At 37.2% G+C, this 12,139-nt stretch overlaps 1 protein-coding gene across 1 annotated transcript in view; it reads left to right on the top strand.

Moving 5' to 3' along the window:
- DKK2 (dickkopf WNT signaling pathway inhibitor 2) overlaps nt 1-9,461 on the top strand; it is a 100,770-nt gene extending 91,309 nt beyond the window's left edge. The window contains exons 2-4 of the mRNA XM_081131836.1: nt 2,262-2,412; nt 4,026-4,181; nt 7,066-9,461. Coding sequence (XP_080987962.1) covers nt 2,262-2,412; nt 4,026-4,181; nt 7,066-7,316 — 558 coding nt within the window. The 3' untranslated portion in view covers nt 7,317-9,461. The remainder of the gene's footprint in view (nt 1-2,261; nt 2,413-4,025; nt 4,182-7,065) is intronic.
- Nucleotides 9,462-12,139: the final 2,678 nt, after the last annotated feature.

Here is a 12,139-nt window from a genome sequence, read left to right as displayed (position 1 = left end):
GTAAATGAATCAAATCCATGTGAATTGTATTTCAATTAAAATGAGTGGGTTTAAATATGAAGGGAGTAAAATGCTTGGGGGGAAGAGTGTAGCAAGGCAGGAAGTGACATTTGTTTTGTTTTCATAAGTTTTGGAGTCTTGAAAAGTGGCCTAATACTCCAAATTCAACTTCATTCAGATTCTCCCATAAGCCCAATAATGGAGTTCCAGAATAGGGCGATAATATAAATTCATTTTATAGCTTTATCTGGCACTGATTATAATATAGGCACCAAATATTGCCACTGTGCAGTCCTTCGAAAACACTCTCAATGAAAAAAGTTAGTGGTTTTTCTATTTTTTATTTTCTTTTGAGAGTAAACAGTACATTGTCATGAAGCTAAAAGTATATATATTTTTTCATATAACCACATGTAAAGTTTTCAGACTCACACATCAATTCCATATTTCTTTCCTTTCACTGAAGATGATCCCATCTAAATGAAAACCATGTGAGGACTGATGTTGAGTGTATACACACATTGTATACACACATAAGAAGGAGTAGGGCAGAGGAAAAAAGGCGACAGTAGAAACAGAGAGAAGAGAGAAAGAGAGAGAATGGGGAAAGGAAAAAGCATTGCATCCAGTTAGATCATTGAACCTCATTTCACAAGTAAAGTACACAAATCACACTCATCATTTGAGTCACAAAAATGTTATCCCACAGTTTTATATTCATATCACTTACGCTTGTTTTAAAAACTACATAGCTTTTTTTTCTGGTATTTTTTAATTAAAAAATAACTATGCATTAGCCTGAAAACCGGGGGGGGGGGAATGAATTACCAAAAAAAAAAAAAAAAGACATAATAAGTCTCCCTGTCAACGTTTCTCAAAATAGGAGTAAGTTTGATGTGTGGTGTGACATTTCAGTTTACCAACTCTCAGTTTCTGAAAACAGGGACAATTTATGTGCCCCGATAACTTCCAAGAGGCAAGGAGTATATAATTGTAGAATATGTTTTTATTTTTTTAGGTAATATGACACTGTTTAAGGTGCCTTCTGAACACATAGCTTGGTAGGGAAGGAAGTAGAAATGGAAATCCTTTCTGTATAGAACTGTTCTTTTGTGTAAGGAGCCTGCTTTTTTGTTCCCAAGAATGTGATGATGTAATTGGAGCTTAGCATCTCTCTGACCACTCAGAACACTGCTGTTGCTGCTGCTCACCACCACGTGGGAAGTGATGCTGTTCCTTGCTCCTCACAGGCAGGACTTGTGAAGTGTCACTCTTAAAATATCTGTTTCATAATTCGGCAGATGCATTTTCTTTTCTTTTCTTTTTTGTTTATTTTGTTTAAAATATTACAGATGTCCCTTTTTCTCCCCAATAACCCATTTCACCCTGCCTCATTCCCCTCCCCAGTCCCTCTCCCCACCATTGTCCGTGTCCTTGGGTTGTGCATACATGCATATAAATTATTTGGTTACTCTCTCCCCCTCCACCCACCCGCCCTCCTCCATCCCTCTGACATTCGTCAGTCTGATTCATGTTTCCATGTCATTGAATCTATTCTGTTCATCAGTTTGTTAAGTTCTTTGGATTCCACGTATAAGCGAGATCATGTGATGTATGTCTTTCTCTGCCTGGCTTATTTCACTTAGCATGATATTCTCCAGGTCCCTCCATACTGTCCCAAAGGTACGAGATCCTTCTTCTTTACAGCTGCATAGTATTCCATGGTGTGAATGTCCCATGGCTTTTTATCCACTCAGCTACTGATGGGCACTTGGGCTGTTTCCAGATCTTAGCTATCGTAAATTGTGCTGCTATGAATATAAGCGTTTTATTTTCTAGCACAGCCCTTTGTTAATTTATTTAACCCTTCTCTCATCTTAGTCTAGCACATGAAAACTAAGTGGCTAAGCTGGCTGTTCCATCCACACCTTAGATCAGTGACAATATAAGAATTGTAACTGCTTCTGAGCCCCTAAAGTCATTCTTAAGGGCTCTATTAAACAATGCAAAATCTAAATTTTAACTTGAAATTTGTGCCCATGAAAATAAATGAATAATGTCAACTTTATCTTCACCATCAACAATCAATATTTCTAAGGTTCTCAGTTAAGTAAGTGTCTATATATAAGATCTATGCTCAGAACATTATTACAATGGTGTATATTATGACTTATTTTTCATCATAATTTGAGACAGTAACTTCATAAGTTAAAAGATCTAATCTACTTTGCTTTTGCTGTTGTTTTTCTGCTTCCCGACAGGCCTACCCTTGCAGCAGCGATAAGGAATGTGAAGTTGGGAGATACTGCCACAGTCCCCACCAAGGATCTTCAGCCTGCATGGTGTGTCGAAGGAAAAAGAAGCGCTGCCATAGAGATGGCATGTGTTGCCCTGGTAACCGCTGCAATAATGGTAAAGATTGCGCTCAGTGTTGATGGTCCTCTTTCTTTTCATGTTAGTCTACCTTCTCCATAAACTCCCAACATGTAAAGAGCCTTTCCAGACAGGCAAGTTTAGATAAGATTTCCTGGATTACCTCTAAAATCTTAGTTTCCCTAGGCTTTCATCACCTTCTGTATTTAATAATCTATGCTGAGTTGGATCTACCCTGTTGAAGAGTTGCATGTAAATAGCTAGATGTTCTATTCCACTAAAAACATGAGCAAAGGCATGCAAAAGAACCAAAGAAAAGAACCTGCTGTGATTTGGTAATGCAGCTGTGAGTCCATCTTCCAATTTCATATCCACTTCATACATTGATTCTTATACCCAAAGTATCCTTTTTTTGAAGGCCTTGCCTGGTGGCACGCTCAGATGGTGATGAAGTGGTTGGTTCCTCCAAAAGGAATTATAGGAGTCTATTCCCCAGCCATTCCATAAACATGGTTTCACCCAATGAATTTATAGGCAAAAATTCAGCATTAATGATGAAATGAAGAACTGCAGACAACACGCGATAAAACCACTAAATAATTGCAGAAGGTGATCAGAAACATACACTTAGCCTTGCAAGCAACATAATCAGGCTCATATTCCTATACTTGTTCCTCACCTCTGGGCATAGACCTGCTGTAAATACCTTGGACAGGAAGTGAAGGGCAGAGGACCTCATACCATTAGAAAACTTTACAGTGTAGATTAGAATTGCATTGTTGATTGAACAAAGGGAACTGTGTCCCAAAGATGCATGTCTGGTCAGACATTTTTAAAGTATGAAAAGCTAATATCAATTTAATACTTTACTATGTCACTATTCTGAGCCTCCGAATGTATTCACAATAACTTATTAAAGTGAATTCTGTTTTTATTCCGACTTTTGCCCAAGGTCACTTAGTCTTTTTCCCCCCAATATTTTTATGGATCTCAGAGAGAGGAAGGAAGAAGGAGAGAGAGATAGAAACATCAATGATGAGAGAGAGTCATTGATCGGCTGCCTCCTGCATGCCCTATTCTGAGGATCGAGGCCGCAACCGGGCATGTGCCCAATCAAGAATTGAACCTTGATTTCCTGGATCATAGGTGGATGTCCAACCACTGAGCCACGCTGTCTGGGCATCACTTAGTCTTGAGAGAGAGAAGATGCCAATCAAGAAAGCCTGGTTCAGGGACAAACTTTTCAATACTCAGTTTCAATAAATTTGTAAATGAATGGATGGATGAATGAATAGATAGATGACAGATAGGTAGATGATAGATAGATTAGATAGATAGATGATTAGATAGATAGATAGATAGATAGATAGATAGATAGATAGATGATAGATAGATAATGATAGATAGATGATGATAGATAGATGATAGATGATAGATGATGATATAGATAGATGATGATAGATAGATAGATGATAGATAGATAGATGATAGATAGATATAGATAGATAGATAGATAGATAGATAGATAGATAGATAGATAGATAGATAGATAGATTAGATAGAGCTTCATGCCTCACACCAGGAGAATACTTGGATACAAACCACACTGTATAGAATTGAATAAAACTAACCTCTTACCTGACCATTTTCAGGCATCTGCATCCCAGTCACCGAGAGCATCTTAACCCCTCACATCCCAGCTCTGGATGGCACTCGGCATCGAGATCGAAACCATGGCCATTACTCCAACCACGACTTGGGATGGCAGAATCTAGGAAGACCACACACTAAGATGTCACATATAAAAGGTAGGGAATACCTGTAGTCCTATGTCTACTTTTTATAAAGAAGCACAGTAACTATACTTACTTAACTCCATTGGTTTCAGAAAAATACAAAGAAGATGTTTTAAAGGCAAGGATTTAACTGAATTTATTAATTTTTTTTTTGTTAATCCTCACCAGAGAATACTTTTTCCATTGTTTTTCAGAGAGTGGAAGGGGGGGGGAGAGAGAGAGAGAGAGAAACATCAATGTGAGAGAGACACATCCATTGATTGTCTCCCTCATGTGGCCCAACCAGGGCTGGGGATGGAGCCTGCAAACGAGGTACGTGGCCTTGGCTGGAATTGAACCCAGGACACTTCAGGCCTCATTCTGATGCTCTAACCACTGAACAAAACTGGATAGGGCATGAGTTTATTAATTCTTAAATTTAAAGATTCTTAAAGCTGTTTTAGAGATCTTAAATTGTTAGTAAATATGTGTTACAAGAAGTGCAATACCCTGATCTACCATGTCACTTTCTTAACATTCCTGTTTTTTTACATGGGATTTAGAAGAAATTCCTTATACAACATTTTGATCACATATCAAAAGGTAAAGAAAGCATTCTGAAAAATAAATAAGAAAATGTGTATTTCCATGTGACTTAATCACTGTGTTTTTTAGCCTTTCTCACCTTTGCAGATTGAGAAATTTTATTTCACTAAACAACCAGATAACATAATATTCATAAAGCAATTTATTACAAATAATTGGTTTCTAGTGCAGTTATGTATGGCCATAAATCCCCTTCATTGTATCAAAATATTTGAGAAGATTAATGCCTAATGACAAAATTTAAAAGTATGAACCTTATTACCAGTAGTAAAAATTTAAAAAAATCCATTTTTAAAGGAAGCTTCTTGTAAGTATATTCTGTGGAGCAGTACTTTTTCAAGACATTCTGTGAATAAAAGTGCCCTGTGTTCAAGAGTTCTGTAATAATGTACCTCACCATTTTGGGAACTTTATAATAAACATTGGTTTATTGAAGACTCTGAGAAGTTCAGCAATGAGGAAAACTGATTAACTTTTTAAAATATTGTATTTCCCCAACTTGCTTGAATAAAAAAAACCTATTTCCCCACATTTTCATTTCCTGCAAAGAAAGTATCATATAAGATACCTGACCAATTAGTCCGACCTGGAATACAAATGGTCACGTGGATAGGACTAGAGACTGACAATTCTTCTTCAATTATCCTTTGTTTACACTCTTAAAGGCCTAAGTCCTTTACCCATATCTCCTATTCCAACTCCACCAAGTTCACATGAATTTGTTAATACATGAGTATTTCTCTTTATTCTAGATGTCTATGTCACTGTATATTTTCAAAGTTACTACTTATTTATATATAATTATATGTACAATTTTATGACAGCAAGTAGGAAGAAATCTTATGCGGATGGCTAGTGAGTTGTGCCCACATCACACAGTGGAATTGGTTACATTTGGGATGATAGATGACCGTTTTGACCAGGATTCTAACACCATGGCCTATGAGCCAAATCGGTCCTGCTGCCTGTTTTTGTAAATAATCTTTTATTGTAACACAGACTTGCTCATTTATTTAGACATTATCTATGGCTGTTTTTGCAAGACAGCAGCAGAATTGAAGAATTGTGACACATATGATCTAAAAAGCCAAAAAGATTTCTAATCTGTATGTAACAGAGAAGTTTGCTGACCACTTCTTTATACAGGTTACACATCAACCCAACTGGGATGTGGGGGCTCTACATGGGCCAGGGCTCCACATGTTTTTTGTTTTTTTGTTTGTTTGTTCAATATCTTTTTTATTGATTTTAGAGAGAAGAAGTGAGAGGGAGAGAGAGATGAAAACATCCTTGTGAAAGGGAAACATCGATTGGCTGCCTCCTACACAACCCCTGCTGGGGATCAAGCTCACAACCTGGGCATGTGCTCTGACCAGGAATCAAACTGGTGACCGTTTGGTACATGGGAAAACACTCAACTAACTGAGCCACACCAGCCAGAGCTCCACATGTTTTTCTGTGGCAGGTTCTTGGTTGATTCTGGGGCGTTCTGTCCTTTCTCTGTATCACACCTCTTTCTAGGCTGCATTTCCTATGCTTCTGGCCACATGGGTTTGCCTGTGGTGGGACACTGAGAGGAAGGGGAAAGAAAAAGCCAACATGTTCTCCTTGCCTCCAGCAGTGTTTCTGGCAGAGCTGTATCTCCTTGGGGTTTTAGTCCCTCCAGTTGGGCCTGATGAGTTGTCATTCCAGCTAGTGACCCGAGTCCTCAATTCTGCCATCATTTGCTCCTCTGGATCCTCCAGTCTGAATGTGGTAGTAGCTTCCTGCTGTGCTGCTTTAGCATCCTCTGATACTTCTGAGCCCTGCCACTACCTGTGTGACCAGTTCTCTGTATTAAATACCTTCTGTTTTGAAGAATCAGTTTCCATTTTCCTGGCTAGACTCTGATACATGATCTTAGGAGATCCTGAGAATTTCAACTTCCTCCTTGAATCAGAGTTTGTTTACACCTCTCAAGAAGGTATCAAATTAATTAAATTGAAAATAATTATTTTTATTTTCTTATTTTGCACTCATCTAGTAAAAAAATAATAATGATGATGATGATCAGGGAAGTATCTAGAAGTAGACCATGACAAACTAAAGAAAAGATAAAGTATAATCTAGCTATTTATTAAACTTGATATTCACACAGCAAATATGAAAATAAACAATAATAGATTTACAGGTTTAGAGGGAGAGCCCATTTTTTTGAATCCAAGACATTATGGAAGACAGCATAAGTGAAAATATTTTATGTGCTTCTGACTGTAAAGTAAAATTTTTGCTGAAGTGTTGTGGTGACGTGTTTCGGTCATCATCCCTGTAGGGCATGAAGGAGACCCCTGCCTACGATCGTCAGATTGCATTGAAGGGTTTTGCTGTGCTCGTCACTTCTGGACCAAGATCTGCAAGCCAGTGCTCCATCAGGGGGAAGTCTGTACCAAACAGCGCAAGAAGGGCTCTCATGGGCTGGAAATTTTCCAGCGGTGCGACTGTGCAAAAGGCCTGTCTTGTAAAGTATGGAAAGATGCCACCTACTCCTCCAAAGCGAGACTCCACGTGTGTCAGAAAATATGATCACTTCAGAGAAAATGCATCCCAAGCAGACTGTGAGCCTGTGCATTTAGTGCATCATAGCAGGTGGAAGATAGGATTCGGATCTCAGAAGAATGGCTAATGTAAGGCATGTGATAAGAGTATAAATCACAGAGAGAGAGAAAAATGGGAACTAAGCTGATTGGAAAGGGTGACTAATGTGGTGCAACTTGTGTGTTTCCATTACGCAGCTTGTTTATGTAAATAATGTACACACTTGTGAAAATGCAATTACTGAAGAAGAAAGAAAGCACAGTGAAAATTACTGACGAACACCCTGGGACTTTCAGAGTTTAGGCTGTGCTGGAGGATCGGTGTCCTTCAGATTGGCGATTGTCTGTAAAATAACCTAAAAGCCGTATTTCTATTCAAAGTTATGGTTTAATAAAATACAGTATATCTTGGTATACAATAAGATCTAAAACATGAAAAAAATTGTTAAATAGGAAATGAAACACGGAGAAGAGTTCATTTCCAACACAGATTACCTTTTAAATTGGAACACTACTTCTGTTCAATTAAAGGCCTTGGTAGGCAAGAAAGAAAGCAGTTGATATTTCCCGAATGATTTCAAAATGATTGCAGGTCTTTTATCAAGGCCTTTAGAAAAGAAAAATAAACAACTTGTTTTTCTTCAAACTGCTTATTTATGGTTTCCAATATTCACTTTCACCTCTACTTAATAAGAACCAATATAACAAGACAAAAGTAGTCCCTTCAGATTCCTAAAGAATGACATTGAATATTTCTAAATTGTATGCGATTCCTACCATGAATAAATGTTATTTTCCAACCTAACCCCAATGGTAGTGAAAAGCGCAGAGCAAAATCTTCACAGGTCACAAATCTTTATAAGATATCCAAAATAAATGGGAAATGAAGATAATAGAGAGATGGTTGCTTTTTAAAGCTTTGACATTACCTTTGTGTTGATAGCATTAGACTGGTAAATACACTTATTCTTTACATACTCTGCAGTATATCAGGGTAAAGCTGATAACACAAACTGGAGCGGAATCTGTCCTGCACTGAAGCCAGCAAGGAAATGGGGGAATCTTTGTCAAGTATCCAGGTTTGGGCAATACACAGATATGTCTGAAACAAAATGACTCTTTGTGTTTGAGTCCGAAAGCTGCACAACCTAAATGGCAGTTTTCTATGGTATTTGCTCCCTCAAATACTCACCACACAGATGAGTACAGTGTGAGGTCACTAGTTGACCTCAAAATATATATTTTATCCATTTGAGGTTCTAAAATGATATGAAGAGTTCTAACAAAATTGACTTCCAAGAAAGGCAGTGCACAGTAAGATTCCATTGCCCTCATTTCTAACTGGCTGGTGGCAACGTCTGATTTTTCTGCACCAACCTTTCCATACAACAGCTTTTTGTTTTTTGCCAAAGATATAGTTTCTGTTTTCTGCATCCATTGAGATAAAAAAAGTATGTACATGGAATAACTTGTAAAATCTACATATTGCTAACCTATAAAACCACAGGTTCTTCATCCTTTGAAACTATTTTATCACTTTTTTTACTTTACTCACTTCTAAATATTATGTCTAGAGCATAAAGCAAAAAAGTTATAGTTGTTACTTCTGACCTTTTCTTTTATAGACTTAAAATCACTCCTTAATTTTATTTTACTTAACCTTCATCTTTAGTCTCAAATTCAAGTTCTCCCAGTAGAAATTGAATCCAAGCCTGCCTGTCTATTAAGAATTTCAGCTTCCCACACACATCTACTAGGATAATCAAGATTTACTTTTCCCCTACATGTCTGTAAAAACAAAAAATTTCAGCTTATCTATCCAAGAACCATAGTCTGTGCAAACAGGATTCTATATGTTTGACAACATAAAAATGGAACATTTTAGTCAAATGCTTCCTATATAACAATTACATTTATAATCTGGTTTCTGCATTATTTCCCTTATGTACATCCCTTCAAAAATTATTATTTGAAGTAATTTATTTACAGGAAATGTTAATGAGATGTATTTTCTTATAGAGATATTTCTTACAGAAAGCTTTGTAGCAGAATATATTTGCAGCAATTGACTTTGTAATTTAGGGGGAATGTATAATAAGATAAAATATATTAAAATTTTCTCCTTTAAAAATTGACTTCAAATTTTCTTTTGTTTTTCTTATGGGAAAAAATTTCATAGAATCATGGATTCTCAAAGTTCAATTGGACTTGATCTGATTTTGTAGTCTGAGTGGAAATCCATTGGACAACATCACCATTAGATGATCCAAGGCAGTTTACGACTGAAGGCAGCTCATTTCATGGCATTAGGGTTGTAATTTTTAGAAAGTTATTTTTTCGTTCAAGTATTCCAGTTAATGTTTTTCACCCATTCATTCTTATTTTGCTTTCTGGAACATCTTGGAACAAGGACTCTCTACTAACTTCTTCAAAACTCTTGAAGCCACCTAGCATATTTCTTATAACCATCTCTCCAGGTTAAAATTTTTCAAACTAGAAATGCCAACATGCTCAGAATATTGGTTCATTCTCCTATGGTACAGAGAAGATACACACTATCTTTATCCCGGTATGGATACAAACTGAGTTACCTGGCCCTAAGTGAACTCAAACTTGCTTCCTGGGAAGGTTTTTCCTCTGCTTCCTGAACACAAGGATGTCAGGAGTATTTAACAAACAGTACTCACCAATTATGAGACCACGAGGGGTTGTATTGGAGACGACAATGGGATAAAAATGTGGAAAAATAAACATCTGTGACACAGTGGAGTGAATTAAGTATAACCAAGGCAGCATACGGAATTGAAACAGTCTCACAGCTAGATGTCAGAGTTGAAGATGCCTCAAGTACTGCTGACATAATTCCCACATTTCCTAATTAGTCACTTAAGTGTATTTATAAGTAGTTAATCCATTTCAGAATATTTATATTTCTTAGCTACAGTGTATTTTTATATTATAACAATCATATGGGTGTTATTTTTTTTTTTTCTTTTCCACTGAGCTCAGTGAGATGCTCTGGGAAGTGACAAATTGTCCTGACTTCTGTTTTAGACAAGAAATGAAATACCCATTGTAGCCTTCTGACTTGAGGAAACAATCAATTACACCTTTCTCACTCCCCAAATTCAGGCCATTTGAGAAAAAGACAAAGACAGAAAGGCAGATGAAGACAGATTACCCTGAAAAAATGAATATTGGTGAATGTGGTGTGTATCTGTGGGCAAGAGGACACCAGAAAGAGATAAGTTCTGTGCCCATTCTCAAGCAAGACCAGACAACATCAGTTCTACCTGTGGGAGCTGCTCCTGTAAACTTTACAACATGGATAGGCAGAACAGAACGATACACTCTTCTGGCAGTTAGTGCCAAAGAAGGGTAGGAAAGGGATGGAACTATGTATTTCTCATTCAGGAATTTCATTTGAAATTCTACAGAACTGGATAATTCATACCACATGAGAGTAATGAATGAGAGATAGAGTGAGACAAAGATAATTAGACACTCTACATCAAATTAACATTAAGAATTAGAAACGACCCTCTCCCCCGATATCATTCCCCAGATCTTTATATTTTAACCCATTATACATAACCATTTATCTCTGATGAAGATATGGGTTTTAACCAAAATCTGATCAGATATCTACTAGAACAATACCTAATGAGGTCATTCCCCCAATGCCAATCACTCCTCCTATATGGATCCTCTCAGGACCAGGGGTGGGGAATTTAGATTTTATGCTCCCAAAATTGCAGTATGGATGGAAATAGTTCATTCATTCAATTTACTCCAAGACCACACTATACTCAGAACTAGAAAATAGCTCCTCTTTCTTTTCACTTTCCCAAATTATGTTTTGCGGTGAGATTAAATGACACATTGGGTATCTGATAATAAAATGTATAAAAGCATTTCAATCACAAAATTCCAACAGTACAAAGCCTGGACAGTGTGGCTCAGAGGTTGAGCATGGAACGTATGAACCAGGAGGTCATGGTTTAATTCCAGGTCAGGGCACATGCCTGGGTTACAGGCTTGATCCCCAGTGGGGGAGGTGAAGTGTAAGAGGCAGCCGATCAATGACTCTCATCATTGATGTTTCTCTCTCTCCTTCTCCCTTCCTCTCTTTGAAACCAATAAAAACATATTTTTTAAAATTCCAACAATACAGAGATGCTCTGCTTTTGAATATCAATTCTCTTCCATTAAAAATTCCTAGAATAAATTAAAGTACAAAATTTAAATTCACTTGCATGTTAAAGTCAAAATAAGTTAAAGTCAAAAAAGGTTAAAGTCTGTATTTGTTGTCTTCCTCTTTAGAATAAGGAGTCCAAAAAAATTGAAATTCGAAATCTTCAAGTTAATGGCTAGAGTTTTCTGTCTTCTTTTCATATTCTGCTCTGTTTCCACCAGAGGGATTCTTGATATCTGGGAGAAGTCAGACTCCTTCAGCAGCTATGTCCTGGACAATGTCTCACTGGAATGACAGACTTCATTTTTTTAAAAAGTTCAATGAATTTTTAGCACACATGAGAGTAAGCCAAAGATTTCACCACATTTAGGAAGCAAGCCAATCTCTACCTCTTAGAGCAGATATCTCAAAAAATGTGCCAGGACATGGTGTTGTCAAAAACCATAGCAGAGATGCTTCACATCTGAGTGAAGGAAGATAGATGGAGAAAATCTTTGTTTGTGCATTGCAAAATTTCAACCAATCCCAATCAGCTGTCTGGAACCCATGACCTATGTACTTAAACTTACCTGAGAGAAATGTCTCCACAAGACCTGAGCTATGGCACAGTATTTTAC

This window comes from Miniopterus schreibersii (assembly GCF_964146895.1).
Source record: "Miniopterus schreibersii genome assembly, chromosome: 1".
NCBI lineage: Eukaryota > Metazoa > Chordata > Mammalia > Chiroptera > Miniopteridae > Miniopterus > Miniopterus schreibersii.
This window is presented reverse-complemented; position numbering and strand designations above follow the sequence as displayed.